This window comes from Anarrhichthys ocellatus, unplaced genomic scaffold (assembly GCF_004355925.1).
Source record: "Anarrhichthys ocellatus isolate YVR2014 unplaced genomic scaffold, GSC_Weel_1.0 scaffold24, whole genome shotgun sequence".
NCBI lineage: Eukaryota > Metazoa > Chordata > Actinopteri > Perciformes > Anarhichadidae > Anarrhichthys > Anarrhichthys ocellatus.
The window spans coordinates 7,184,169-7,210,731 of record NW_022280054.1 but is presented as its reverse complement, the minus strand read 5'-3'; the positions used below and the strand labels follow the sequence as shown (position 1 = coordinate 7,210,731).

The following is a 26,563-nucleotide window of genomic DNA, read 5'->3' as shown; positions in this document are numbered from 1 at the left end:
GAATAAGAGTCAGAGTTGCTTTCAGTAAACCTCGTTGCCAAATATAAATTTGGTGACCACCATTTTGACAGTGAAAGGGTCAAATTTAGAAAAAGTAGAACGAGGTTTGTTGACCAGTGTTAACAGTAGAGGTGGAGACATAAGTCCACTCCATTTTCTTACAAAATGCCCAAAATACAAGAAATTACATTTTCCCAAAATACCCCACAACATCCCCGTCTTTTTCGTTACACTGATCGATGTTATTACTTTGTGAGGGTAGACCAAATAACAAAAACACCTTTCTGTGGAAAGCAAATTACATGATTTAGTGAAAGTGACATCTATTGCAAGTCTGTTGTGTTAGACTGCATTAGTTTTAGTTGGGTGTACCTAATAAACTGGCAACTACTCCATCAGACTACTTATCTGCAACTAGTTATTGATGTTGCCACATTCCCAGATTTCAACAATTAACTTGGTGACTATAATTTCTGTATATTACTACGAAGAAAACTGAAGGCCATAACTATCAAACAGACCCAAGTGGCATGAAACCTGAATTTTCCTTTAAGCTGTTCGTGGGGTAGCTTTACTGGAACATCATGCATATTTGCTGTAACTGTCATTTTCCCTCAGAAAACACACACGACCCCCCGTCATGACACAACATCTGTGTTCAGTAAATAGAACTGTTTCAATTTGTTGTCAATATTTCTTCAATGAAGATGATGCAGGAAAAAAGAAAGTCAGTGCTGACGCATGACTGGACATAAAGGCATTTTTAAATCAGCACGCAGCCTAAAAAAAAACCCACGACATTACCCAACAGCCTTTGACTCATGTATGAAACATCTTTAAGTGATTCACTGAACAAAGACTCTTGTTTTCAAATGGAAGGTTCATTATTGGTGACATTTCAAGATTTCAAACAATGGCTTCTGTGTCAGACGCCTGACAAGAGATGTTGCAAATTTAATTTTTAACCATAGTGACATTTTGGAGCTTAATATAGAAGTTGTATAGATAGACAGACAGACAGAGAGACAGACAGATACAGTTGTGTGAAAAAGTGTTTGCCCCCTTCCTGATTTCTTATTTTTTTGCATGTTTGTCACACTTAAATGTTTCAGATCATCAAATAAATATAAATATTAGACAAAGATAACACAAGTAAACACAAAATGCAGTTTTTAAATGAAGGTTTTTATTATTAAGGGGGGGGGGGAATCCAAACCTACATGGCCCTGTGTGAAAAAGTGATTGCCCCCTAAACCTAATAACTGGTTGGGCCACCCTTAGCAGCAACAACTGCAATCAAGCGTTTGCGATAACTGGCAATGAGTCTTTTACAGCGCTGTAGAGGAATTTTGGCCCACTCATCTTTGCAGAATTGTTGTAATTCAGCCACATTGGAGGGTTTTCGAGCATGAACCGCCTTTTTAAGGTCATGCCACAGCATCTCAATCGGATTCAGGTCAGGACTTTGACTAGGCCACTCCAAAGTCTTCATTTTGTTTTTCTTAAGCCATTCAGAGGTGGACTTGCTGGTGTGTTTTGGATCATTGTCCTGCTGCAGAAGCCAAGTGCGCTTCAGCTTGAGGTCACGAACAGATGGCCGGACATTCTCCTTCAGGATTGTTTGGTAGACAGCAGAATTCATGGTTCCATTTACCACAGCAAGTCTTCCAGGTCCTGAAGCAGCAAAACAGCCCCAGACCATCACACTACCACCACCATATTTTACTGTTGGTATGATGTTCCTTTTCTGAAATGCCGTGTTACTTTTACGCCAGATGTAATGGGACATACACCTTCCAAAAAGTTCAACTTTTGTCTCGTCAGTCCACAGAGTATTTTCCCAAAAGTCTTGGGGATCATCAAGATGTTTTCTGGCAAAACTGAGACGAGCCTTTATGTTCTTTTTGCTCAGCAGTGGTTTTCGTCTTGGAACTCTGCCATGCAGGCCATTTTTGCCCAGTCTCTTTCTTATGGTGGAGTCATGAACACTGACCTTAATTGAGGCAAGTGAGGCCTGCAGTTCTTTGGATGTTGTTCTGGGGTCTTTTGTGACCTCTTGGATGAGTCATCGCTGCGCTCTTGAGGTAATTTTGGTCGGCCGGCCACTCCTGGGAAGGTTCACCACTGTTCCGTGTTTTCGCCATTTGTGGATAATGGCTCTCACTGTGGTTCGCTGGAGTCCCAAAGCTTTAGAAATGGCTTTGTAACCTTTTCCTGACTGATAGATCTCAATTACTTTGTTTCTCATTTGTTCCTGAATTTCTTTGGATCGCAGCATGATGTCTAGCTTTTGAGGATCTTTTGGTCTACCTCACTTTGTCAGGCAGGTCCTATTTAAGTGATTTCTTGATTGAGAACAGGTGTGGCAGTAATCAGGCCTGGGTGTGGCTAGAGAAATTGAACTCAGCTTTCCAAAGATGTGATAAACCACAGCTAATTTATGTTTTAACAGGGGGGGGCAATCACGTTTTCACACAGGGCCATGTAGGTTTGGATTTTTTTTTCCCCTTAATAATAAAAACCTTCATTTAAAAACTGCATTTTGTGTTTACTTGTGTTATCTTTGTCTAATATTTAAATTTGTTTGATGATCTGAAACATTTAAGTGTGACAAACATGCAAAAAAATAAGAAATCAGGAAGGGGCAAACAGATAGATAGATAGATAGACTTTATTTCAGACTCAGGGTCCATATAAGACAAATACATAAAGTGACATACACAAACAATAAAAGTACATAGGCCTAGCAATAACTTACAAAGAGACAGCTGTAACAATGTCACCACAGCTGGGACTGGTAGCGTGTGGTACTAAACCTTATGTTGGTTAAAACTAATATGATCTAATTTTCAGAGTCATTAAGTCGACAAATTCATTCATACATGAGATTTCTTAACACAGTTTGGAAAGTATTGACTCGTGCAGCCACAAACATTTCACTAGTACCGCTCCATCTCGGTCTCTTTAGCAATATTCTCATGGCGTCATCAGAATAAAGGTTTGTGTTAAAGATGCTGCAGGGTTTAAACCATGGACAAATTATAAGTGGTGTTCATAATTGGTGATTGGTATTCACCATCGTAGTTTAGAGAGTGAGCCTGCTCTCATTTGCTAATTAGCGAAGTACAGCTGAGGCTCATTGGAATGTGATTATCTGTAAAATGAACAGCTGAGGGATCACCAGAGTTATTACAGTTCATCCTGAGGGGAATATTAATAATGTTTAAAGTCCAGCCGTTACTTGCTGAGATATTAGCCATCCCAGGAGCCATGCCGCTATTAATTTCAATTCAAGTAGTAACAGCAGAACTGCCTTGACATCTTGAAGCGAAATTACAGTATTTATGATCATTAATCATATTTTTATTCATCATGAACATCTGGTCCATAACATTTCAAACAGCTAGCAGCTCATGGTGAACTTTTGTCATATTTCATAAAAGCTTAAAAAACCTAAAGAGATGGTTTCAAACAGGTTATTCACGGCTATAAATCACTTTAACCACAGGTTTTATGCTGTTACAGACAACTGGATGCTGACCAACCGAGAGGACTCTCTGTTCTGTGCTGAGGCAGAGGACGGAAGAAGAGTGCACATAAAGTACAAATTTGAAAGATGGTTGCTGGCTCATGTGTTCCTTTCATTTCCTGTAATCATAGATTATACAAGATCACACACACCCATCTCCACACTTATGGCACAAATCACCATAAAAAGAGACAGGCACAGTACATGTACAGAAAGACCATAAAGTTGTGGTTGCAGCATTTTGCAGGTCTGTTCAGAGGAATGTTAAAAGGCCGGAGGAGACGAGAGTCTGCACAGAAACACACTGAGGAGGATTTATAGAGCGTATCTATTAGAGCACACTCACCCACATCTAAACACACAGACAATACACGCGAGACGTGAAAATATTCTTTTGATTATTGATTAAATATACTTATTGTCTCATATTTAATTTTTCATTTACTTGACTCACACTGAAGCTCCCTACAGCACCCTCTGTGTGTGGTTGTGTGTGTGTGTGTGTGTGTGTGTGTGTGTGTGTGCGTACAGTTTCTGACCTTCATACCTTCATTCCAGCATACAGCCAACCCATCATCATGAGTTACAAATCTCAATAAAATATCCTGTAATGACCTTTGGTTCTGTAGCACACAAAGGCGACATTTTTGAAAGGCCCATCAAACATTTTCCGAGAGGAATGAGAACTAAGTGATCTGTCAAACTATTGTTAACTTTATGTGCTGAGGCAGGAGAGGGCACGATGGCTTTCTTTTGCTCTGCTGTTCATGTAGTTGCAGCTCTATTTTTGACAAATACGGGAACATTCCATTAAAAACACACAATGCACACATACCTTGGCAAAAGAAACTGAACTCTTATGCACGGGACGTTTAGTACAGGACAAAAATGCAGAGATCAGCACGAATGATAGCCAAAGGGATGTATTTGGAAGCTTTACAGCTTACACGTGTTTCCCAACACTCATTTTGTGTGCGTTTGTCCCTAAAGTCATATATCACACAGCTCGAATAACCTCTGGTGGCAGAGGGCGGGAGAACTCAAAAGCAGAGACAGGGGTCAAACATCTCCCAGAAAATATATATCTTTGGAATTCTGTGCATTGTTGTTGCATGAGTGACCCCCCCCCCCCCCTACAGCACAGTAAAATACCTTTAAGTATTCAGCACCACATGAAGCTGACGGGGATCCAGAGAGCAAAAAAGACGGAGGGATTTTCCTTTCGTGTACACAATACTCAAAATGTTTCATGCATAAAAATATTTTATATGCATACCATTCAGTGAAAATCATAACGGCAGACCAGATGTGCGGCAGTGCAATTCATAGACACACACACACACACACACATGAGTGTCTCTTGCACAGTTTAAACTCAATGACCATCCTCCCCCTCTCTCCCAGATAACTTCAACCGTACAAACTCTCACCGTCTGTGTGAAACAAAATGTCCTGTGCTTTCTGACTTGATGCTTCATGGTGATAAAATATGCAGAGGAGACAAATAATTTCACTGGTGAATCATGAATGAATCTTGCCTTCCATGACTCATACACAATGCTATAAACATGTGCATAATGCACATGCACACACGCTGATGTGATTTCTTTACTGGTGTATCAGAGAAACTTCCTGCTGGCTTGATTCCTACCTCAGGTAGCAGGCTGAAAGCACAACATGGAAACATTTACACCCAACGCATGGACACACATACTTATACTCATACATATAACCAAACATGTGTTTGTTGTCTTTTTTAATTTTTTATCTTTAAGCTTATAATATCCCTCTACTTCTATATACGTATATAAAAAGGCATAGCTTTATCCCTTCAATCCAACGTACTGGCAGAAATGACTAACCTGATGAAGATCTAGCAAACATTTTTTTGTAACAAATGTATTTTTGCAAGTTAGACAGCATGCGGGAGTTTTGTTTCCAACTTTTGATCTACTCTTCCCTCTCAAACGCGCCTGTCTCATGAAATGGATGTGCATCTTCTGGTCTAATTACAGACACTACCACTCTGTTTTAATGCCCTTTTAACTTTTATTCAATGAAATCTTGCAGCTAAAAATGCTTTAAATCCCAGTTCACTTCACCTTTAGTTCAGCATACATGCAGTTATAAGTCTAGTTCATAATTTCCCCCAAACACATAATGTCAAACGTCAGCATGTCTCTCAGTTTTTTGTCTCTGATTTTTGTAAAGTCATACAGTGTCAAACTATGGCAGCGATTATAAAAACGTAGTTTCCCGCCAGTATTTTCGCCAAAAATAGAGCCGTGATCAGTGCTTTGTTCTCTGGACTGAGGGAAGACTGGACGCTACAGATATCGCTGCAACACCATACACGTTTTTGACAAATCATCAACACTGTAACCTCTTCACATTCTGTGGATAATGTCAATTCATTTTTTTTTTTACGTTTTAAACTAGAAATATGGCCATATCTTACACATTGCACCTTCAAATTCTACCTTTTTTTCCCTGGTAATTATTAAAGTAGGTCTTTAAAAGTGATTATTGGTTATTAATATCGACTGAAATTAAACATCATGATGCATTTTCAGCCCAGCCCTAGCATCATTTTATTTACTGAGAAAGAACTATTAGACAGAAGCAGTCTCGAAGATAAAATTGTCAATAGCATACCACAGATGCTTCGTAAAAAATAATTCAATTCCATACTTTCTGTTAAGATGTAAAAGCTTTAATGAACTGGCTGCAGGTTAAATAAATATTGTGTTCTACCAAGTGGCAGTAGAGAACTAAATAAAGTAGCTTTTGCCACTTCACACAACTCCATCTCCGTCTGAGCAGCAGTCTGAATGAGAAGGCTGTTCCATGCAGATAACAAGTGAACAAGTGTGTGTTTCAGTAGGTATTTGAGAGAGAGAGAGAGAGAGAGAGAGAGAGAGAGAGAGAGAGAGAGAGAAAGAAAACAGACACAATGAAAGAGAGACACAGGCAGACAGAAAGATGGAGGGAGGGGGGAGCGAGATAAAATCTCATGAGGAAGTCATTATTTCCCTCCCCCTTGAAAACACCCACATACACACGATATATACTGACACAAACTCACGCCATACAAATTCACATACAGTATGTACACCCACAAATACCCACAAACCCACATGGTGAGGCTGACAAATAAATAAATAAGTAAATAGAGCGAAGCAGGAGAACAATAAACCCATTTAGAAACCCCTAATGTCTGGGTTCTATTCAAACTTCCCTCCACACACACACACACACACACACACGCGCACACACACACACACACACACACACACCATCTCTGCATGGGGCAAAAATCAGGAAAGTTTGTGTTCACTGCTTCCTCCCCCTTCCATTACTTCTTTCCCTCTCTCCCTCTCTCTCTCTCTTTCTCTCAGTGAGTCAAGGGGCTGCAGTTATATCTGATTACAACATACAGGCTACCTCCAACGACGCATTACTCACCGCCTCACTTGTAGGTTTGAGCGCCGCTTTCACATTCTATACTTGTGAGAGCCAAATGTTTTCACAAGGATGGAAAATGTAGAGAGCTTTTTGAACATTTACTAACTTACTCACAGGATACTCTTCATGTGTTTGCATAATGTTGTGTAATAAAAGGGTTTCATTCTAAACTTGCAATCAAGATTAGTATGGATCAAAGACAATTCGGAGTTAGAGCTTGGGTTTATAGTGACGGTTTGTAGAAGGATTAGTTTTGGGGTTGAGGAATTATTCCGGTTTATTACAAGCTTCTTGTAGGTGAGGCTTTTGTCCGTTTTGGTTTTAATATTGTACTGATCAAAGTAAATGTTGAGATCTGGGGCCCATTTCAACAAGCGAGCACTGCTTGCACACAGTTAGCAGGTGGTGGTGTTGGCGTCATGTTAAAAAAAAGATCACTAGTCTTTCAGGCCTATCGCATCCTCGTGCATGGGTCACAGGTACATTGTGATTATTTTGATCAGTGAAAACATGTCCAAATCAACACAAGAGGAAATGATCGCCTGTTGAAAATCCCAACTTGCATTTTGTAGATTTGCTAAAACGGGCCTCTTGGGACAACATCGCTAAGAAGAAGTGAGATGAATCGCAAGCAGTCTGATCGGAATCAGTTTCGCAAATACGGGTTTCTGATCAGAAACCCGTATTTGCGAAACTGATTTGGAAGAGAGACTGAAGTCAAATGATGAAATCATTCAACTTTGACTGACTGTGTTTGCCACGGTTGTGCTCCTACAGAAAAGCTTAGTTGTGTAGTGAGGGATAACTAACATTTCGGATGCACACTTTGGGTTTATCTGAAAGAATGATGGTTTTGATAGTCTGACTAAGATGTTGGCCTGATTACAACCCATTTGATTGCCTGACTGCTTGTGTTTCTTGCCCCGTCAGACTTTGCTGTAGTAAAGTCACCGTGTTCCCAGCATTTATTGCTGAGTTGACCCATGTTGCGATAATCCAAATTTATCTTTTCAGAGTAAGTATGCAGGGCTGAGGGTTACGGTCTGCTGGTTAAGATTATAGATAAATACAGTAAATCAACGGAAAGTACTGTATAGTATTATAAACGTGTGTGTGTGTGTGTGTGTGTGTGTGTGTGTGTGTGTGTGTGTGTGTGTGTGTAGCGCACGTTTCCCCTCTTTGGTTGAAGGACTCTACACTGCCAAGCTTCCTGCCAAAGGATTGCTCAGCATTTAACGAGAGAGTGAGAGAGAAAGAAAAAAAGGGAGAGGGAGAGGTGGGGAGTCATTAGGGAGGAGGGACAAATGTTGCACGAGAGAGAGCGAGGGGTTGAAAAAGAAGAGAGGTGGACCTGCAGCACTGTAGAGAGTGAGACACAGGGAGAAGCAGCAGAGATCAAAATAAATAAATAACACACACACACAGATAATCGCACACATACAGACACACACAGACAAGCAGGCAGGAAGAGGAGCAGACCTGAAACTTAACCAGACACACTCTTCAAACACTCTCACTCTCTCTCACACACTCAGTCGGCAGCAGCAGCAGCAGCAGCAGCAGCATGTTCCAGTGGAGGCTCCCCCAGGCAGTGTGTGCGCTGTCGGCGTGCGTGTGTCTGATTCTGGCCTATGAGGATGATATTCAGGTCAACTTCGCTGACCCCTTCTACAATGAAATCATAGGTGGAGAGACACCAGAACGTAAGTGTTAAACCGTGTGTGCATTGGGGTGATTCATCTGATTAAGACTCACAGATGGAAATGTTGCAATTGAATTCAATTCTGGGAGCGTGTCATTGATTTCTTGCAGGATTCATGCATGGGGTTGTGTGAAAGGTGAGCTCAGGACTTTATGAGTCATCATCCCTTTATGTTCAGTATCATTACTGAGATTGAACTCCGTTACAAATATACCGTACGAGCAGGACCTTAAAACTGACAAAAAAGTGCTGGACTATGATTTAAAAAAGAAACATTGAGCGACGGAGGGGAAATAAAGGAACAGTTGGGGTCCAGTTGCACAGTAGCCGCTTCACAGGTTGCAGAAAAATACAGTTAAGGCAGTTTGTTGTTTTGGATTTGTGCTTACTTTATATTTGATGTGCTACGGCAGCTTAAACTCAAAGATAGAGAAAAAGACAGAGCTAAGAGATCACAGTATGTTGAGTACACAGACCGTTGGCAGGCACAGAGTTTTGTATGAGACGAGCAGCATCAAAGAAAATGCTGAGTCAGAAAAATGGGCTTTTTCAACCAACACATATTACAGCATGAATGACTGGTCACCAACCGCAGAACCACGACAGTATACTGTATTCATCATGAAACTCTTCTCCCAGCTGTTCTGGATGATCTTGATAAGAAAGTGTGTGTGTGTGCGTGTGTGTGTGTGTGTGTGTGTGTGTGTGTGTGTGTGCGCGCGCATGCGTTTGTGTGCGTGCAATGAATCCCTCAAAGCTTGAATTTGGCATTTGTTTGTTGTTTTAAAACTGGCGGGAGGTATAATTGCAGCGCCAACAGTTAACAGGCAGAAAACTTAGCTCGGGGCGCAGCAGAGAAAAAGGTGGGAGCAATAAGGTTGAAGAAATACAACATTTCATAATTGGCTTGCTGGACTAAGGAGGAAAACGTTAAATCACGTGAGTTACATGCCGTTTTGTATGCAGCTGTGTGAGAAAGGGGAGAGGGACAAAGAGTGAGAGAGAGAGAGAGAGAGAGAGAGAGAGAGAGGGGCCCGTAGGAAGACACAGATCAGTGCTTCTGACCTGCTCGCATCTCTGAAACTCAGGACGGAGTGGAATTTATATCAACAAAGGCAGAGAGGTCATGACACAGTTCATTTTGCCTTTCTAAAATGATAGAAGGCTAAAGGACAGTACTCACTCGCAGACACTCAGCTCATTTGCGGATCTATCCTTCTTAAACCTCTGACAGACCTGTACTTTTAGTTTGGTGAGTTGGCGTCAGCAGAGTGCATGAACCTTCTGTCTAATTCTCTTTGAGCCTTGGGGACAGGCAGACAAAACACATCCTGCAGTCCTGTGATAATACCCTGTAATAGGTCTGCAGGTATAAACAGAGTTTGAGGGGCTCAAACGTTAATCAGAACAGTGTGTCTGACACATTCTCACTCCCCTGGCTTTGCTTTATCTCGCTCCTACTTTCAGCAGCTCTTTCCTTTTCATTGTAAACAAAACCTTCCTTTTCCTTCCTTCTTTCTCCTCATTCACGCCGGGAGGAGCCAGATGATCTTGCCGGAAAAGCAAAGTTGTTTATGAGTCAATTGTACCGTTTCTTTCTCACGTTCTCTTATCGCTCCGCTAACAACCTCATTTCCTCTTTTGTCCCCATCTTTACTCTTCATTTTACCTGCTTTTCAGCTATCGACAGTATGTTTCTGTCTTTCTTCTTACGGTTCTTAAGTTGCAAATATAAGTCAGTCCAATCTGAACAAACAGATATAATAAAAGCGCATAAACACTTTCTGAGTATATCATTTTCTCCAAAGTCTATCGCAAATAAACATCTATAAACTGGCTTAGAAATCATAGAAATAAAGACACTCCTTATAACTTTGCCCAAATGCAAACAAATACAAGCTACAAAAGTTGCTAACTAGTTGTACCAACTTTGTAGCCATTATGGACATTGTAGTTCCGAAGAGAATAATGGGGGGATGTTCAGGAAGTGCAGTTGTGTCAAAAGGAAATCCTTCTCTACATGCATGCTGTTGAAACCTAAACAACTTCATCTTCCGTTTGATCTTGAGATTACCTTTCTCTCCCTCTTTTTACAATCCCTCTATCCAGCCACACAGAGTCAAGCCCCCTGCACTTCTCGAGACCTGAACAAATGGGACAAACTCTTCTCGATGCTGGAAGACAGTCAGATGAGAGAGAACATGCTGCTTCAGTATGCAGGTGACATCATCAAGGTGGAGATGGCTTCGCTGCGTGGAGAAATGCTCAGGTTGGTTGGACAAAGCGATCAGAGGTCCGAGAAACTACCGTCTCAAATGAGTTTTCATGATAGATGCACAAGTCAAGCTAAGAAGGTGAAAAGAGCAACTAAGTCACGATAGTAAGAAGGTCAGGTTTGAAACTCAAATGAAACTTAAAAATCAGTTAATCTCGAGCTCAAAGGTTTGCTACACTGGTGATCAAAGTCTACAACTTATAAGTGCAAATACTAGTATTGCTATCTTGATCCATGGAGGTACAGCAACTAATGATTATTCTCATTCGATATATATACACACTTTCTTGATCCATCGATTAACGGTTGGTCTATACAAATGTATGCATTTTACCATCATAGACAACTAGCAAATATTTGTTTTTGAGAGGCGGGGACAACTGGATTTTACCTAATTGATTACTAAAAGAAAATCGCTTCAGCTCAACTTACGACCAGTATCCTGAATCCCTCCCGTTCCGAAACTCAAATGGTTTTATGAGTGAATTGGGAACAAAGGTCGGTTCCAGGTGGTGGTGCTAAATGCAGCCTTGGTTGCTGAGGATTGTTGACACAGTTGAAAAGGTTCAAATCTTTTACATTGGTTCTTTTGGTCAGATTTGGAGCCCAGTATGGTGGCTCCTGTGGGGTTGCAATGGAGACAGCAGGAAGAAGGATGGCCTTGCAGTTGGAGGGCCGCCTCAAAGAAACAATGGAGCGCGTCAAAACCAGAGATCCGACTTCTGCTGCTGCTGCTGCTGCTGCTGCTGGGAATTCTGTCTCTAACCGCTCGGAGGTGATGCTACAAGAGCTCCTCTCCGCAGCACGAATGCAAGCTTCCCGACTTACCAAGCTGGAGACCAGCTGCCTTAGCAGCCCAGGAGCCGGGATGGGGTTGAATACAAAGCCAGGATCCCAGCTTCCAGAAGATGGAGAGGCAGGGCTCCAGGAGCAAGAGGTCACATCACCAGAGGTGGCTTTAGACAGGGTGCTGGCAGCAATGCAACAGACGAGGGTGGAACTGGAGGAGGTGCTGAGGTCATCGAGGCAAAGATTACTACCCGCAGGTGAGACATCCATCTTAACATCAGCCAACTCTGTGTCTGTCATTACCTCTTGCTTTCTTTGTGTTTGTCTTCACCTTTCTCAACAATGCCAACAAAACAACCTTCCACCTTCAATTTTTTTCCTCCGTGTTGACACATTCAGGTCACGCCTCGAGCAAAAGAATGAGAACCCTTTGCTTGTGAACGTTCAACAACTAATCATGCAGCTTGTGGTTGTCCCAAATACCTATTCCTTCTTATTCTGTATGTCTCCAGGCATGTTAAGTAGCAACCTATCATTTTCCCTTCACAATTAGTCAAACATGGAGAAGACGGGCCAGTGGATGGTATGGGGTCCGTTCTATAATGTTCACTTATTGCCTCTTATTGATGTTTAACATTTATTTGAAACACATTTTAGAGTCATCAAACAACAACAGAAATACTCAAACTCTCAGCTCAGGCAGAGTGGGACATCATTTATCAAGCTTAAACCTTTGCCGTTAGCTATTTTCATTGATTTACATAATTATTTAAAGATACTTTTACATGTATAAAGATAATAATGGAAGAAAATAAATGCAGGAAAGGATAATGTAGAACTTTTGCTGGACTGACTGTGAACACAAATAAATTCTTCTCGGATTCAAGCCAGCACGGCATATGGTTTGCATTATCAGAGCTACTACTTGAAAAAACACTGACTAATACTAATACCAATGAAACTTTAGAGATTAAGTGACTAAGGGTGAGTAGGTAGACTTGGACCAAGTTGAGTCCCACAAAGGCACCACTCATGTCAGTAAGACAACTTAATTTCCAAGAATTAATCAAATAACGACTGCAAAAAAAAGGATATGTTATATTACTCACACCTTTACAGTCCAGAAATAGAAATCTGGCCTACATAAAGACCAGAGGGGGATGTAATCATTAGCCGGTCACCACAAAATCCACACCAAAGCACACTGGTAAAGCAGAACCAGATGGAAACCATCATATTTACACACACACACACACACACACACACACACACACACACAGACACACGCAGACAGACACACTCAGCATGTTCGCCATTATTTTCTGAGTGGCAGAAACCCGAGACAATTATTTGGTATCCAAGAGAGACAAGGAGAGGAAGAGACACTAATGGAGATGAAAAATAATGATGAGAAAAGAATAGAAAGGAGAGTGAAGAAGAACAAAAACAAAAGATGCACAGTGAGACAAAAAGCAATAGCTTTCCAGAAGGATAAATTGCCCAGAAAGGCTTCGCTTAAAGGAATACGTCAGGTATCAAACACAAATTCTCTCTGTTGTTTATGTACAAAAAAAACTAAACAACAAAAGTAGGTTTTACAATGTAGAGTGAGTTCAGAGGGGAGTACATGAGAGTGAGCGAGTGAGTATGTTTGAATGATTAAAAGGAGAGAGGGACAGGGGAAATGATAAATGAAGCAGAACAGACCAATGAACCAGATGATCCAGAGAGGGAGAGGTGTGTGTGTGTGTGAGTGTGTGCATGCGTTGTTCGGGCAGGAAAGAAAACTCCCATGGTTCATGACCTCATCACCTGAACTTGAACTGACTTCCATATTTACTGTAATAATGCCACATATATGTACCTTTTCAAAACGGGAGGAGAATGCACCGTGTGGCTTCACAAGCATTCCAAATCTATTTTACATAAAGACATTCATCCATATTATTCAACAATATATTCCAATCCAATTCACAAATGCATTTCCCTGTATCTGGTGATCGGTCCAACTACAAGAAGGTAATATACGACAGGGTCTAGATAGCTTCAGCTAGCTGTAGCTTTAAATTAGTCGTCTTAATATTAAACAGTGTGGAACCGAAGCCATCTGCTTTTAATGTAGAGTCCCACAAGGTTCAACTGCGGGCCCATGTCTTATCTCTATTTATATGCTTCTATACCAGGAAGTATCATAATCAAAAATACAGAATGTTGTTTCACAACAAACTGTTTTAAACAAACCCGATCCAAAATGGAAACAACAACCTTGAGGACATCAAATGTTGGCCGGCTAAAACTTTCTCCAGTTGAATAATAATGACTTTAGAATCATCATATGCGATCCTGCACATAAAACCTCCCTTATGAAAACAGACATGGGCACATTATCCTTTTCAGCAAAGCCATATATGGATGTCTGGTACTGATGTTTATATATCATTTCAATCAACTTCTAACTTAGTGCTTTTTAAAAAATATTGCTGTTGCTAGTCTCCTAACCAAGTTTGCTTGTATGAAATGCCTAAAACCTTCTGTGAGACAAATGATTCAAGTAAAATCAATCACCGATACTAACAAGTAACACCAAACATGTCTTCTTTTTTAGGTTATGAGATGGCGCTCCTCTTCCCCATGCGTTCCCGTCGGATCTACGCCTCGGTCATACCAGACGGCCCTCTCTCCATCTCCGCCTTTACTGTCTGCATGTGGGTGAAGCCGACCACTGTGTCCAACAGAACCGTGCTGTTCTCCTACGGGAACCGTCGCAACCCATATGAAATCCAGCTGCTGCTGGGTCAAACCTCTGCGCTCTTCACCGTCGGAGGAGAGGCTCACCTGGTGGAGGCCCGAGATGTGGTGAAACCAGGAGGCGCTTCAGAGTGGATCCACTTGTGCGGGGCTTGGTCATCCAAGCAGGGCCTGGCGTCCCTGTGGGCAGGTGGGAAAAAGGTGGCCTCCACACCCGGAGTGGCGGAAGGACACGTCTTACCCGACGGAGGCTCACTCCAGCTGGGGCAAGAAAGAAACGGCTGCTGCCCTCTGTCTCCAAGCAGCGGGAGCAGGGTGACAGGGTTTGAGGAAGGGTTCGATCCAAAGGTGGCGTTCGTGGGGAAGATGACAGGAGTGAACATGTGGGACAGGCTGCTGTCAGAGGAAGAGATTTCCCAGCTGGCTTTGCGAGAGGGTCAGGGCTACGATCTGAGGGGGAACATGGTGGCGTGGGGAGTGACGGAGATGGTGCCACATGGAGGCGCTCAGTTCAGCAACTAACAGGTTCCTTGTGGTGGAACTTTTCATCATTATCGTCATCGTCATTGTGAGCAACATCTTAATAAGCTTTCATGATGAAACTGAAGATATCATGCCTTTATCATCTTTGTCCCTATAGTTAAATGTTTTAATTATTATGTTATTTCTTTTCTTAGTCATCTCAATCGCCATTATCATGAAGAATAATGCTGCAATGAACTTTACTGGACATGTTCAAATGAGAGAAAGCAAATGTTGTGAGAGACTGAAATTTATTTTTGTAACATAATCTTTTGAACTGAGGTCATAATACACACACACACACACACGCATTCACTCACACTGATGTAAATTCAGCTTCGAAAACTTGTATTGTAGCAGAAGAAGTCCTGCATTTACCAAAGGCTCTGGCAATTAGACTGCAGGAAAGACAAAGAGTCTATTGTTAAAGTGAATGGGTTGTGAGCCAGTAAACAGAGTAATCAGCAGACCGAGGAAAATAACAAGAGATTATCTTGTAACTGTAAAGTGATGCAGTTGTTAGAGTAACGATGGCATTTTATCTCTTTCTATCTAGATTTGTAAAGAAATAGCTAGTGCAGTTATTCAATTGTCAATGTTAAACATGTTAAGCATTAATATAACACAACATCTTTGTTTTCTATCTTTGCAGTCTTGTAGATACAATTATTATTAGATGTTTGAGATTGACTGTCATCTCTCCCAATTAAAAGCAGCAGTACCACACTAATGTGTTGATGATGTGTTGTCATACGCAGTGCAACATATAATGTATAAAATACCTGACTGAAACATTTTCTACTTGCTTTCATTCATGGACAACCAGCAACTGCAGAAACAGCTTCAGACAAAACTATTTCAGCAACTTATAAAATTAATTCTCATCATTTTCTTGTAAAAGCTTTTAAAATATTTTTAAGACCTTATATTTCCAAATGTGTAGAGTTAACATTTATATGAGTTATATAATTCCAGTTCTTCTTTGTTCTTTTTTTGTGAGCAATTCAATTTTATATTTGTCTGTTCTTTTTTGAAACTGCATAAAGTAATAGAAGTAAAACCGTTATATTTGTAATGGGAGATTGACATTGATTTTGTTTTGTAATTTTTAAGAGAAACTGAGGACAATGTTTACACACTAATCATTTATGAACTAAGTTGTCTTGTATTATAATGTAAATTGCTTATGATATTCTTGCGAAAAGGTGAAATTGAATGTATTTTGTACATAAATCTATTTTGCATAACATGACTGGATGAATGGAGAATGAGATATGAATAAACATTTCAAGTTATATTAAATATTCTCTTGCTGGATAAGCAGTGTCAGCGTGTTTCTGTCGTTTCTAAGTCTTATCAAGTGTGCTTATGGTTTAAAGGGTTTTGACTTTCATTCGTTCACGCACACACTCGCTGGTAGCAGACGAGCTACCATGCAGGGCTCTGGCCTGCTCATTGGGAACAATCTGTGACTTGCTCAAGGACACCAAACCTACAGTTAGCGGACAACCAGTTCTACCATGTGAACCACAATACTCCCCCCGTAACCACAGGTGAGATTTGTCCTGCACACAACTTTGCACCTGGAGTCAATCTTTACATTTTTAAGTCTCATCAGGGAAGACCTCTGCTGAGTTCATCGAGTTAGGTGTTTGCCTTTTTAAAGGCACTTCATTGTTAGTTGAGGGGAAAAGTCCAACTGTAAAAAATGACATTGAACCTAAGCTGCTGAAATATGAATTGAAACGCATGTTTGAAACGGACAATACATCTGCATCTGTATCTGCATCAAATTCAAGACACAGCTATAAAGATCCTTTCATATAATGTATACAATCTCCTGTCGATTCAATTTAATCCGGCAATGACACTGAAAATACATCTGCACCAGCTGACAAATAGCACGCAACTTGTTGTGCAGCTCACACATGCTTACAGTTTACTGAGGCCCATCCTGCTACTTGCCCATTAGTGAAATATAACAGGTTTCTCCGGCAGCTACAGCCTCTGGATAGTCTCCAACCGTTCCTGTAACCTGTTGTGAAATGGAAACGTCACCTTTCACACCGACTGCCATCCAACCCACCCTCCCGGACTTTCCTCACTCTGCCTTCTCTTAACCTTACGAGACAAAGTACAGTAAGTACACATGTCTCGCAGCAGGGGAGCCTGAAAAGAAATAAAACTTTGACAGATGACACATTCCAAATGTCAGTGTTGCCTTAAGATCTGGTTTTACTTGGAGAAGGAAGAAACTCTTAGCTCCAAAATCCTTATGGGGCCAAAGCAATGCCATATGTTTCTGTGTGCAAGTACTGTTGTGAGTGTGTGTATGTGTGTGAGTGTGTGTGTGTGTGTGTGTGTGTGTGTGTGTGTGTGTGTGTGTGTGAGACATCCGATAATGGCCAAGCCCTTATTTTAGCAAGCTATAAAAACCTTCATGCTATATCCTGCTTCTGGCTTCCTGTAGCTAGTAAACGCACACACATTCTCATAAAGCTTGCTTTACATGGAACTAACAGATGTATAACAGATATATAATAGAGATACAACAAAGGACAAAATGCAGCCAACACATTGCCTTCCACAGAACACAGAGAAACGGATGAAATCAGTAAAAACCAGCATGTGGCGACCTCAGGTCTTGGTAACAAACTTAAAGTGTAAACACACACACATGCACAGTGTGACCAACTCATCATCAACGTCACCCGAATCCCATTACATCAGCTCACATCCTGAACAGAGGGGCTTCTGGGAAAAAGAGATGTCATCTGTTTTTACTTCTACAAGCTTTGTGTGTGTGTGTGTGTGTGTGTGTGTGTGTGTGTGTGTGTGTGTGTGTGTGTGTGTGTGTGTGTGCAGTTTGGCATGTGTTTGTAGTCTTGTGTTTATGTTGTGTTGTGTTTATGTTGCGGTTCGAGAGGGGAGGAGAGAGGTAGGGGCTAGCTAGGCTTAAAGAGGCAATATGAGGTTGAAATGTTCAGAGTCTCAGCAGTGGGGGTAAAAATTTGAAACTGCCGAGGATGCAATAAAAACTGCCCAAGGAAACGTAAATCTGAACTTACTTTAATAAAGCCCTCAAGAAAGCCTTGTTCACTTTCATCATTTCTCTCAGTATATACTGTATGTGTGTGTGTGTGTGTGTGTGTGTGTGTGTGTGTGTGTTGTTCCAGATGTCATAAGACCAACCATCAGTTCGTCATCCCCTGTCCAGCCAGGTCACAGCCACTGGAAGCTTTTTAGTGTCTATTTGCATAGAACTTTCTATCCCTCCGATCTGTTTCTGTTTCTCTCTAAGCTCGCACAGAAAGACCAGGTTTCACTGTGTGCTGGTGAACACGCGTGTGTCCTGAAGTGTGATATATTTTGTGATGACTTTGGGGAGGTCATAAATCTATTGGAAAGAAATTTCCAGGTCCAAGTTCAGTGACAAACATTACGACTGTATCTCCCCTGAGCGGCTGACCAACGGGACTTTGACGCCTGCACGTGGACAACAAACTGTAAACATCCAAAAAGAAACGCATTGATATGACACGCTGATACACGCGTGGGACTTTATTTGCATCTCTATTCGATCAAATTAACTGAGTTTGACTTTGGCCCAACACCGAGCGCATAGCTCATTAGATTACTCAGATGGAACAAAAAAGTTGGAGAGGTTGAACAAACTATTACAGTTGAGTGTAATAGATTTTCAATTAGTTAAACTTAACTTAAAATATTCCCTTTTAAGTTTTAATAATTTCTATAAGGGTGCCCTGTGGAGTTTTCTTGTAAACAAAGAAAACAACTATGTTTACATACAATGTTTCTCTCCTAAAATAATTGTGTGTATACTTGAGAGGTAACAAACATTTATTTCCTTGTAAAACCTTTGTAAAGCAGATCGTTTTCAATATTTTAAATCATGCAATATTTACGTCCATTTTTTTAAATCTTGCTGTCTTATTGCTCTTTGCCTTTGCTGGCGCATTGCTACGCTTCTTCGCCATTACCGCCTTCCAAAGTCGATCAGCATAACATGACATGTGACATGTGACATGTCGCCTTCGTGCTCACTTGCATGTGCATCCTCATCTTTCTGCACAATGCAAGCAAAACATGGACATACTTGTATAAACGTTGCTCCACAGCGCTACTAACGGTTAAATAGTTAACGGAGTACCTTAAATAGAGCAGAAATCTCAAAAAAAGCTTCCAAAATGCACCAGAAAAAGAAATAGCGTTAGCTGATTTGATTTGTTGTTTTTCTGGAAAGAAGCCGTGGTGTTTCTTTCTTTAGCATCAACATCTGACTTCAACAGTAAGCCATGTTGACAGGCATAGGTTTTCAACACAGTACTCAAGTGAAAAAAATAATCTTATTAGTCTCATATAGCAACTCTAATCAGAGAAACACCTGCTTTCTGTCTCCCCGTTGGCAGGGCATCTCTATTTTCAGCCACAGTTTTATGACCAAAATGTGTAAAGTGTCTTTCAACTATTTAACGCTCTAAGCCCAAACGCTGGCTAAACTTCACTTGTATAATAAACCAGACAGCAGATCGCTAAGCTGTTTCATGTGCTGAGCTGCTGGCAGACAATGTGCTCGGTGGGAGCATCACTGTAGTGGGCGCCTCACTTTGGTGCTGCATGAGGTGATAAGCACCATGCGATAGTAAGTGTGTGTGTGTGTGTGTGTGTGTGTGTGTGTGTGTGTGTGTGTGTATGTGTATGTGTGTGTGTGCGCGTGAGGTGATAGTTCAGCATGTTGCCAAAAGCAAGAAAAACACATCTGTGCATCTCTACACAGAATCATGTACACATAATGAGACCTAAATTATTTCTAGACAAAGAAAACTGTTTTCTTTTAGCTGAACCGCTGCATGGCAACCCCCTCGTATTAATGGAGCATTTGTGTGTGTGTGTGTGTGTGTGTGTGTACAAGCCTGAGGTGTAAACAGATCTCCATCAGGCAGTGCTAACTACGGTTCTTTAGACACCTACACCACACTAATGAGCTTGAAAATCATCTGTGTTGAAAAAAACACACGTTAAAAGGCAGAAAAACAGGTTTCAGGGAATAGCTGTCTTAAACATCTGACCAGAGGTCAGCTCAGTTTCCCTCTATAACCATTAAGAGGGGAAGTTGAAGACAGTACGGATCAGATCGATGCCTGAGGACAAGTCCACCTTAAGAGGATACGTGTCTCAGGTAGATTCATATTATTTGGTCATTGGGGAAAAAAAACATTTGATTTTCTTCAATTGTTTGGAATTTAACTATTTGTGGGGCAAATCAATGAAAGCAATGAACATGTTTTTTTTGTTTTAATCAAACAGTAAAGTAGACAAAATACAACCAAGTTGAAAAAGAATATTAACACAGACAAAAAGAAGAAACTGCACAACACGAAACATCAGTTGTCCTTTTCTCCACACAATAACTACGTCTTACGCATCAAAGGGCCATCGGGGGAAAAGATGATTTGCAGCAGCTGTTATTTACCATCATATTTATCCCTGGTGAGCTGGCAATCATTATAAAAGCATTCACTACAGCTCATCGTAGGATAAGTCTGTGGTTTGCTACTACAACGACAGCAGATTACAACAGTAATTCATTTTTCCACTCCAGTAAACCAGCTAATCCCATTGTTGCAGCCCTCACAGTAAGAGCATATAAGCACTACTTCTACAAGCCCAACCCACATGTCAACCATCAACAGCTAAATAAATACATCAACGCCTGTAATGAAATCCTCTTAATGTTCATTCTTAAGCAGAGCTCTCCTGCAAAGCTCTTTCTGTGACTCTCCTTCTCTTTATAGTCCCTACAAAAGGCACACACTCATACCCCACCTCAACACACACACACACACACACACACACACACACATTTCGTCTGTATCTATCTGGAGCAGCCTAAACTAAGGAAAGGAGAAGAACTGTAATGCATTGCATTGAATTTGAAAGGGTAAAACTCCCTCACTTCACCCCTTTTTAACAGCAACGTCTAAAATATGTTGTGTGCACGTTAGTTAATATGTGTGCATCCTCTTCTGTGTATGAACATGTGTATGCGCGTCCTACCTCCCAGCACGCTGAGCGTCATGGCCTCCGTGTGCTCGGCCAGCAGATCGGCCTTGGCGATAGCAGCCAGGGAGAGATAACTGGACATGTTCCTGCTCAGCTCCCTGTTGCCGCTCTGCAGGAACCGCACCGCTACCGGGACGGCCAGCACCATGACCGAGGGACAACTGTAGTTCTGAGGGGACAAAAGAAGAGAGGAGGTTGAGAGGACAGCAATCACCGTACATTCAAGGGAAAGGAAGGAGACACGGGGGCTTATATTTAAGGCTTGTATTTATTAAGGGCTTTTATTTAAGCACAAGAGATCTGGCTCTCTCTAGTCCTCGGTCATGACAAAACATGAAACGATTCAAATACGTAGGGGAAAGGAAAGAAAGTGTGTTGTGTTTGAGGATGCAGACACGTGCAGACGTTTTGTCCCTGTGAACGTTTGCAGAAGGAAGAATGAGGAAAGGGATTTGAAATGCACTAGCACCATCAACAGGACAGACTGATGTCAGGTCTGTGTGTTTGTGAGTGAGTGTGTGTGTGTGTGACAAGGACACAGAAAGATGGAGGAAGAGGGGACCCCCCCCCCCCCTTTTGCTGCGGAGTTCTAATGGTGAAACTTTAGATTTACATTTCTAAGACCATCAGCACCTTTGGATGTGTTTAATGATGTATCATTTATCTGCAATGTTAACTGCACCCCTTTGGACGTTACAATTTATCTTTAAGCAACTTATTTCAAACTCAACCTTCCTCATCTACTTCTACTTCAGAATACCCAGAATGCCTTTCAACCAGATGAGTTGAAAATGTATCCTCTTTCTCTCTCTTTGTCTGTCACATCTCTATTCAGCCACTAGATGGAAGTGCAGACAAAGCATCACCAAAAAGTGTTTTTCAGTCAGGATGATCCATCAAACAATCTATCAATCTACCTTACATTACATTCATTTGACAGGCCCTCATTTTAATCCGAACATACATGAAATGTTTTGCCCATTTTCCTCATGTATGGATGTCCCGTCTCTCTCTTTAATCTAATCAGCAAGATTTAGAGCCAGTAGATGCCATCATAAGCCGGAAATCTGCGGGCTCATACATGTGTGCGTGTTGCGCACAAGCAGTGAGCGAATCTAAATCTTCCTTCCTGCAGTCTTGCTTTTTGCTCCTCTCTGTAGGAGTCTCAGTGGAGGGTTAAGAAGAGTGTTTGTGCATCTGTCGATTCGAAATGACAGGAAGACAAAAAGAGTAGAAGAGATCATAGAAGAGATAAAGATAGTCGGAGGGTAAGAGAAGGTAAAAAAAGAAAGAAATAGGGAGAAAGGGAAAATAGGTAGAATGAAATCATGAGGAAAAAAGATTGAGAATGAAAGAGAGTGAGGAGAGAGAAGTGCTTTCCTGATAACAGTTTAGAGTTTAGACATCAGAGCCTGGAGTTGCTGTCAGAGCTGTCAGAACTTTTAGTTTCACCTCTACGTGTGTATGTGTGTGTGTGTGTGTGTGTGTGTGTGTGTGTGTGTGTGTGTGTGTGTGTGTGTGTGCCTTAGCCTCAAGAATCGGTCTCATTAAGATGGAATTAAGCACATTCCCGAAGGAAAAGGAAGGGGGGAGAGAGAGAGTGAGAGAGAGTTCCTTTGCTTTTAAGCCTTTTAGAAGCAGAGGTCTGATGGGGTAAGTAGGCAAGATTGAGATTTACATTTTAAAAGACCCTCAGCAGTGATTACATAAAGAATATTTGCTCTTGAAGGAAAAAAACACCTACGAATATGTTGCATGATGGATGGATGTTCAAATTCATACATGTATAGCCACTTTACCTCAATCTTCCTAATCTACTTTTACTTCCAAATACCCAAAATACCTTTCACCCTGCTGTCTGCTGCCTTACAGTAGATAGTTGAAGCCTATGATTAGCCTGTTAGCTGCAGCATTAAGTAAAACAAATGTCACAAAACAATAAAAATAACGTATTTTTGCGTGGAGTGTTGGTTTAAACCAGCGGTTCTCGAGCTGGGAGGATGAGCTCTTCTAGATTTTACTCTTTTCAGGATCCTCATTGTCAGACAGACAGAAAAAAGTTGAACAATGTGGCTTGGTATGTGCTTTTCATATTTGTACTTGTGTGTGCCTGACTAGCTAGCTAACTCCAATGCCGGCAAGGTGTGCACTGATACATATCTGTGGTCATTTTTATGTACACGGTAAATCCTCCTGTCCAGAGGTGGGTATCAACCGTAAACCTGCTTCTATGCGCCACTACTTTTTTTACACAGACCAAAACCCTGTCTGGCAAATTCACTGCTGAAGTATCACATTATACAGATTCATTTCTCAAAGTGTCAACAGGTATGTGCAGAGGTATGTACTGTATGTGGCGTTTGTGCTTCAAACAAAAAAAAGAGAGCGCTGCAAAACTATGTCTAGTGTGTGTGTGTGTGTGTGTGTGTGTGTGTGTGTGTGTATGTGTACCTGCAGGATACAGCTGGTGATGTCCGAGGCTATCTTGGTATGCGGCGTGTCCTCTGTGTTTTCACCTTGCGGGGTGAGGTTATGTTCGAGACACGACTCCCACAGCCCCACCAGCGCCGTGCTGTGCTGCTCGATGGAGCCCGTCTCCCTTATGGCCGTGGTGATGCGCGTTATGCAAATCTCCACCACTGCCTGGTCATTGTCATTGGTCAAATAGTCCTGTCAGCCGGCAGACGGTAAGAGGGTACACAATTAAGGATGCGGTGATAAATGAAGGACAAAATGATGAATTATGGATGAGAACATGAATAATTATTCAAATGGACATTTGCCCTTGTAACATTTTTTGATAATTAACATCCATGTGTGTTGGTTCTGCATACTGACCTGTGAGCAGGAGATGGCCTTGATCTGGCCCAGAGCCTGAGACAGACAGGCTTCGATCTCTGTGTCCTCCAGAGAAAACAGGTCACCTGCTCTGGACAGATCCCTCTGGCCCAGCACCTGGCTGAACAGCTGGTGCATCCTGGTCCTGGTTTAGGACTCCTTTCAGACCAGTAAAGGGACTGGTGCTGCCCGGTTTAAGAAGCCTTAATTACAAATGAATATATCCCGGACATTTTTTTGTCTTTTGAATAAAGTTGTCCTCCTGGTTTTAGGGGACCATTTAGAGGGAACACAAAGTAGTTTGCATTGTCATCCCAAAAGAGTAGAACCTTCTCAAATTATAATTTTTCAAGCACAATTTTAGGCATTTTGAGTCCTCTGAAAGCACTTGAATTGGCAAAATAACTTCATGGAGTAACGAAGGACACTTTCAAGAATTGATTGTGATTGTGTAAATGTGTGTTAAAATCCTCTTCAGTACCGTCCAGGCTCAGGTAGGTTGGACTAGAGGGGATGTTTTCCCGGGTCTGCCTGAGGTCTGTTACCATGGAGACAAGGCATATTCTGGAGAGAACTTTCTACAGCGGAGCCCTGAAGGAAAAGGAGGGAGAGACGAATAAATTAACCAAAGAGAACTAAATGCTGGGATATTCATTTTGTATACCAATATTAATATTCTGGCCGGCGATAGGTTGAGCAGCCGAGGATGAGAAAATGAATTTTTAAAATGAGCTTGTAAACTCTCTGGCTACACCGGAAACCCCAGAATCACAGACTCTTGACCCCAGAGGCTTCTCTGTCGTCAGACCGATAGCCGACGGGTTCAGAGATTGAAGTGTGAATGATGTGAACTAGATGACTCTTGGTAATGTGTGACATATCAGCTACAAAATCAAACATACCTACAAGGGCGCGCGCACACACACACACACACACACACACACACACACACACACAGGCATGCATGCATGCACTCTGGGAATGTGTGACTACAGTTTCCACTTCACACGGGTGTTTGCTTAAACTGTGCAGCCTCAGTGACATGTTGGGTGACCGTCTGTGGGTGAAGTTATATTGTTTAGTCCAGTGCACATTCCACACCGTGCTGGGGTCAAATTAAAAGTATGACCCATGTCGCTGAAAAGGCTAAACCAGAATTACATAAACAATCTTCAAAAAGGTTAAATGTTTTGTATGTATTCAAATGTATCATTTGATTTGTTGTATTCTTAATATGCCGTTCAGTATTCATTACAGTACTATATATGTATTCATAATGACAGACTGGTTTAATGAGAATGAACAGTCCTCTGCCTTTAACTCTTATGAATGGAGGCAGAGTTGAGGGAATTCAAAAGCACTATGTTAACCATTATCACTGTTCCTGTGAACCTCAATTAAACATTAAACACTATGAGGGGCACCGGAAGGGCGGAGGGGGAGTTTTACACACACACACATATATGCATGCACAATCTATATATGCTTGTTTCAAAAAGTGTGTTTCAATCAACACAAAGCATATCTGTCCTCCCATATAAAAACTTTAAACACACACACAGTAGGAAACACACACGTTCTTCAAAGCAGCCACCCTGTTTGTCTGCTGCCTCCTTTCAGAGGATGAGCAGCTAAGCATATGTATCTGTGTCATTGTCTTCTTGCTGCATCCGCTTTTCTCGACGATCGGACGTCATCGCACATCGTTTCTCTGAAAAGTCAGATTGGAACGAGCCCAATGCTAGACCAAAGGACGGCACAAAGCGGAGCACTCGGGAGACCGTTGTCTCTCCTGCCAAGTCGGTGATGGCCATAGAGAACCCACCCACTGCCAGGATACCACATCAGGAATTCTTATTGGTCCGAGCCAGGCTGCTGGGGCCGAAACAACAAAACCACCATAAACACAGAGCAAAGCGATTTATCTGTTACACACACACACACACACACACACACACACACAGATATCTATTATCCTTGTACAAGCAACAATGAGAGCTATTTCTGTGCATGGTTGGAGGTACAGTATGTGTGTGTTGGAGGGGTAGCAGACATCAATTACCTGCAGCATGTTTTTGTATATTGGATACATGTATTCTTGAACCTTGACACAAGAAGACTGTGAGTTTATTAGACACACCTACAGTATAGCAACAATGCGGTCCTGCAATAAATCCTACCTTCACAAAGTTCACAATGTTTTTAGAGAGGTGATGATTCAAACAAAATTCAGAAAGTAATTCAGAAAGAAAGCAGAGACAGGGGAGATAGATAGATAGATAGATAGATAGAGGATCTGAGAGAGACAACAGAGAAGAAGAAAAGAGACACCAGGAGAAAAGGAGGGATGAGAGTCGATGAGAGCAACAGAGATACAGAGGACCTGACAGAGACCCAGAGAGAGAAAGCCAGAGGTGGATAATGTTTCTGTGTCCTGAATTCCCTGAGTAACCTGCAGACAACTCGCATACTGAGCTTCCATTATTCTACCTGAATGCCTCACAATAACTCTCTCACACACACACACACACACACACACACACGCACACAGCATGCACACTGTACACATGCCATCCTCACTCTCCTCGCGAGTGAACTGTTGTTTATTTAC

At 41.6% G+C, this 26,563-nt stretch overlaps 2 protein-coding genes across 3 annotated transcripts in view; one reads left to right on the top strand and one right to left on the bottom strand.

The window, feature by feature from the left end:
• The window catches only part of veph1 (ventricular zone expressed PH domain-containing 1), a 61,529-nt gene extending 34,976 nt beyond the window's left edge, over positions 1-26,553 (bottom strand). Inside the window, exons 1-4 of one of the 2 annotated variants that reach the window (XM_031860602.1) lie at positions 24,434-26,553; positions 23,953-24,137; positions 23,566-23,784; positions 21,109-21,283 (exon numbers count right to left, since the gene is read on the bottom strand). In XM_031860602.1, coding sequence (XP_031716462.1) covers positions 21,109-21,283; positions 23,566-23,784; positions 23,953-24,090 — 532 coding nt within the window. In that variant the 5' untranslated portion in view covers positions 24,091-24,137; positions 24,434-26,553. Of the gene's footprint in view, positions 1-21,108; positions 21,284-23,565; positions 23,785-23,952 lie in introns of both variants that reach the window. The other variant, XM_031860601.1, reaches the window with a different exon arrangement.
• On the top strand, positions 8,351-16,347 carry ptx3a (pentraxin 3, long a). Its single transcript, XM_031860603.1, has 4 exons — positions 8,351-8,697; positions 10,806-10,965; positions 11,569-12,017; positions 14,366-16,347. The coding sequence occupies exons 1-4, from the start codon at positions 8,559-8,561 to the stop codon at positions 15,028-15,030; spliced, it is 1,413 nt and encodes a 470-aa protein (XP_031716463.1). The 5' UTR covers positions 8,351-8,558; the 3' UTR covers positions 15,031-16,347.
• Positions 26,554-26,563: the final 10 nt, after the last annotated feature.

What these genes read in the sequence shown, in the direction of transcription:
- ptx3a (XM_031860603.1), top strand. Translation starts at nt 8,559, where the DNA reads ATGTTCCAGTGGAGGCTCCCCCAGGCAGTGTGTGCGCTGTCGGCGTGC. An exon ending in CTGCGTGGAGAAATGCTCAG is followed by an intron (nt 10,966 to 11,568) that starts GTTGGTTGGACA and finishes TCTTTTGGTCAG; the next exon opens with ATTTGGAGCCCAGTATGGTG. An exon ending in GCAAAGATTACTACCCGCAG is followed by an intron (nt 12,018 to 14,365) that starts GTGAGACATCCA and finishes CTTCTTTTTTAG; the next exon opens with GTTATGAGATGGCGCTCCTC.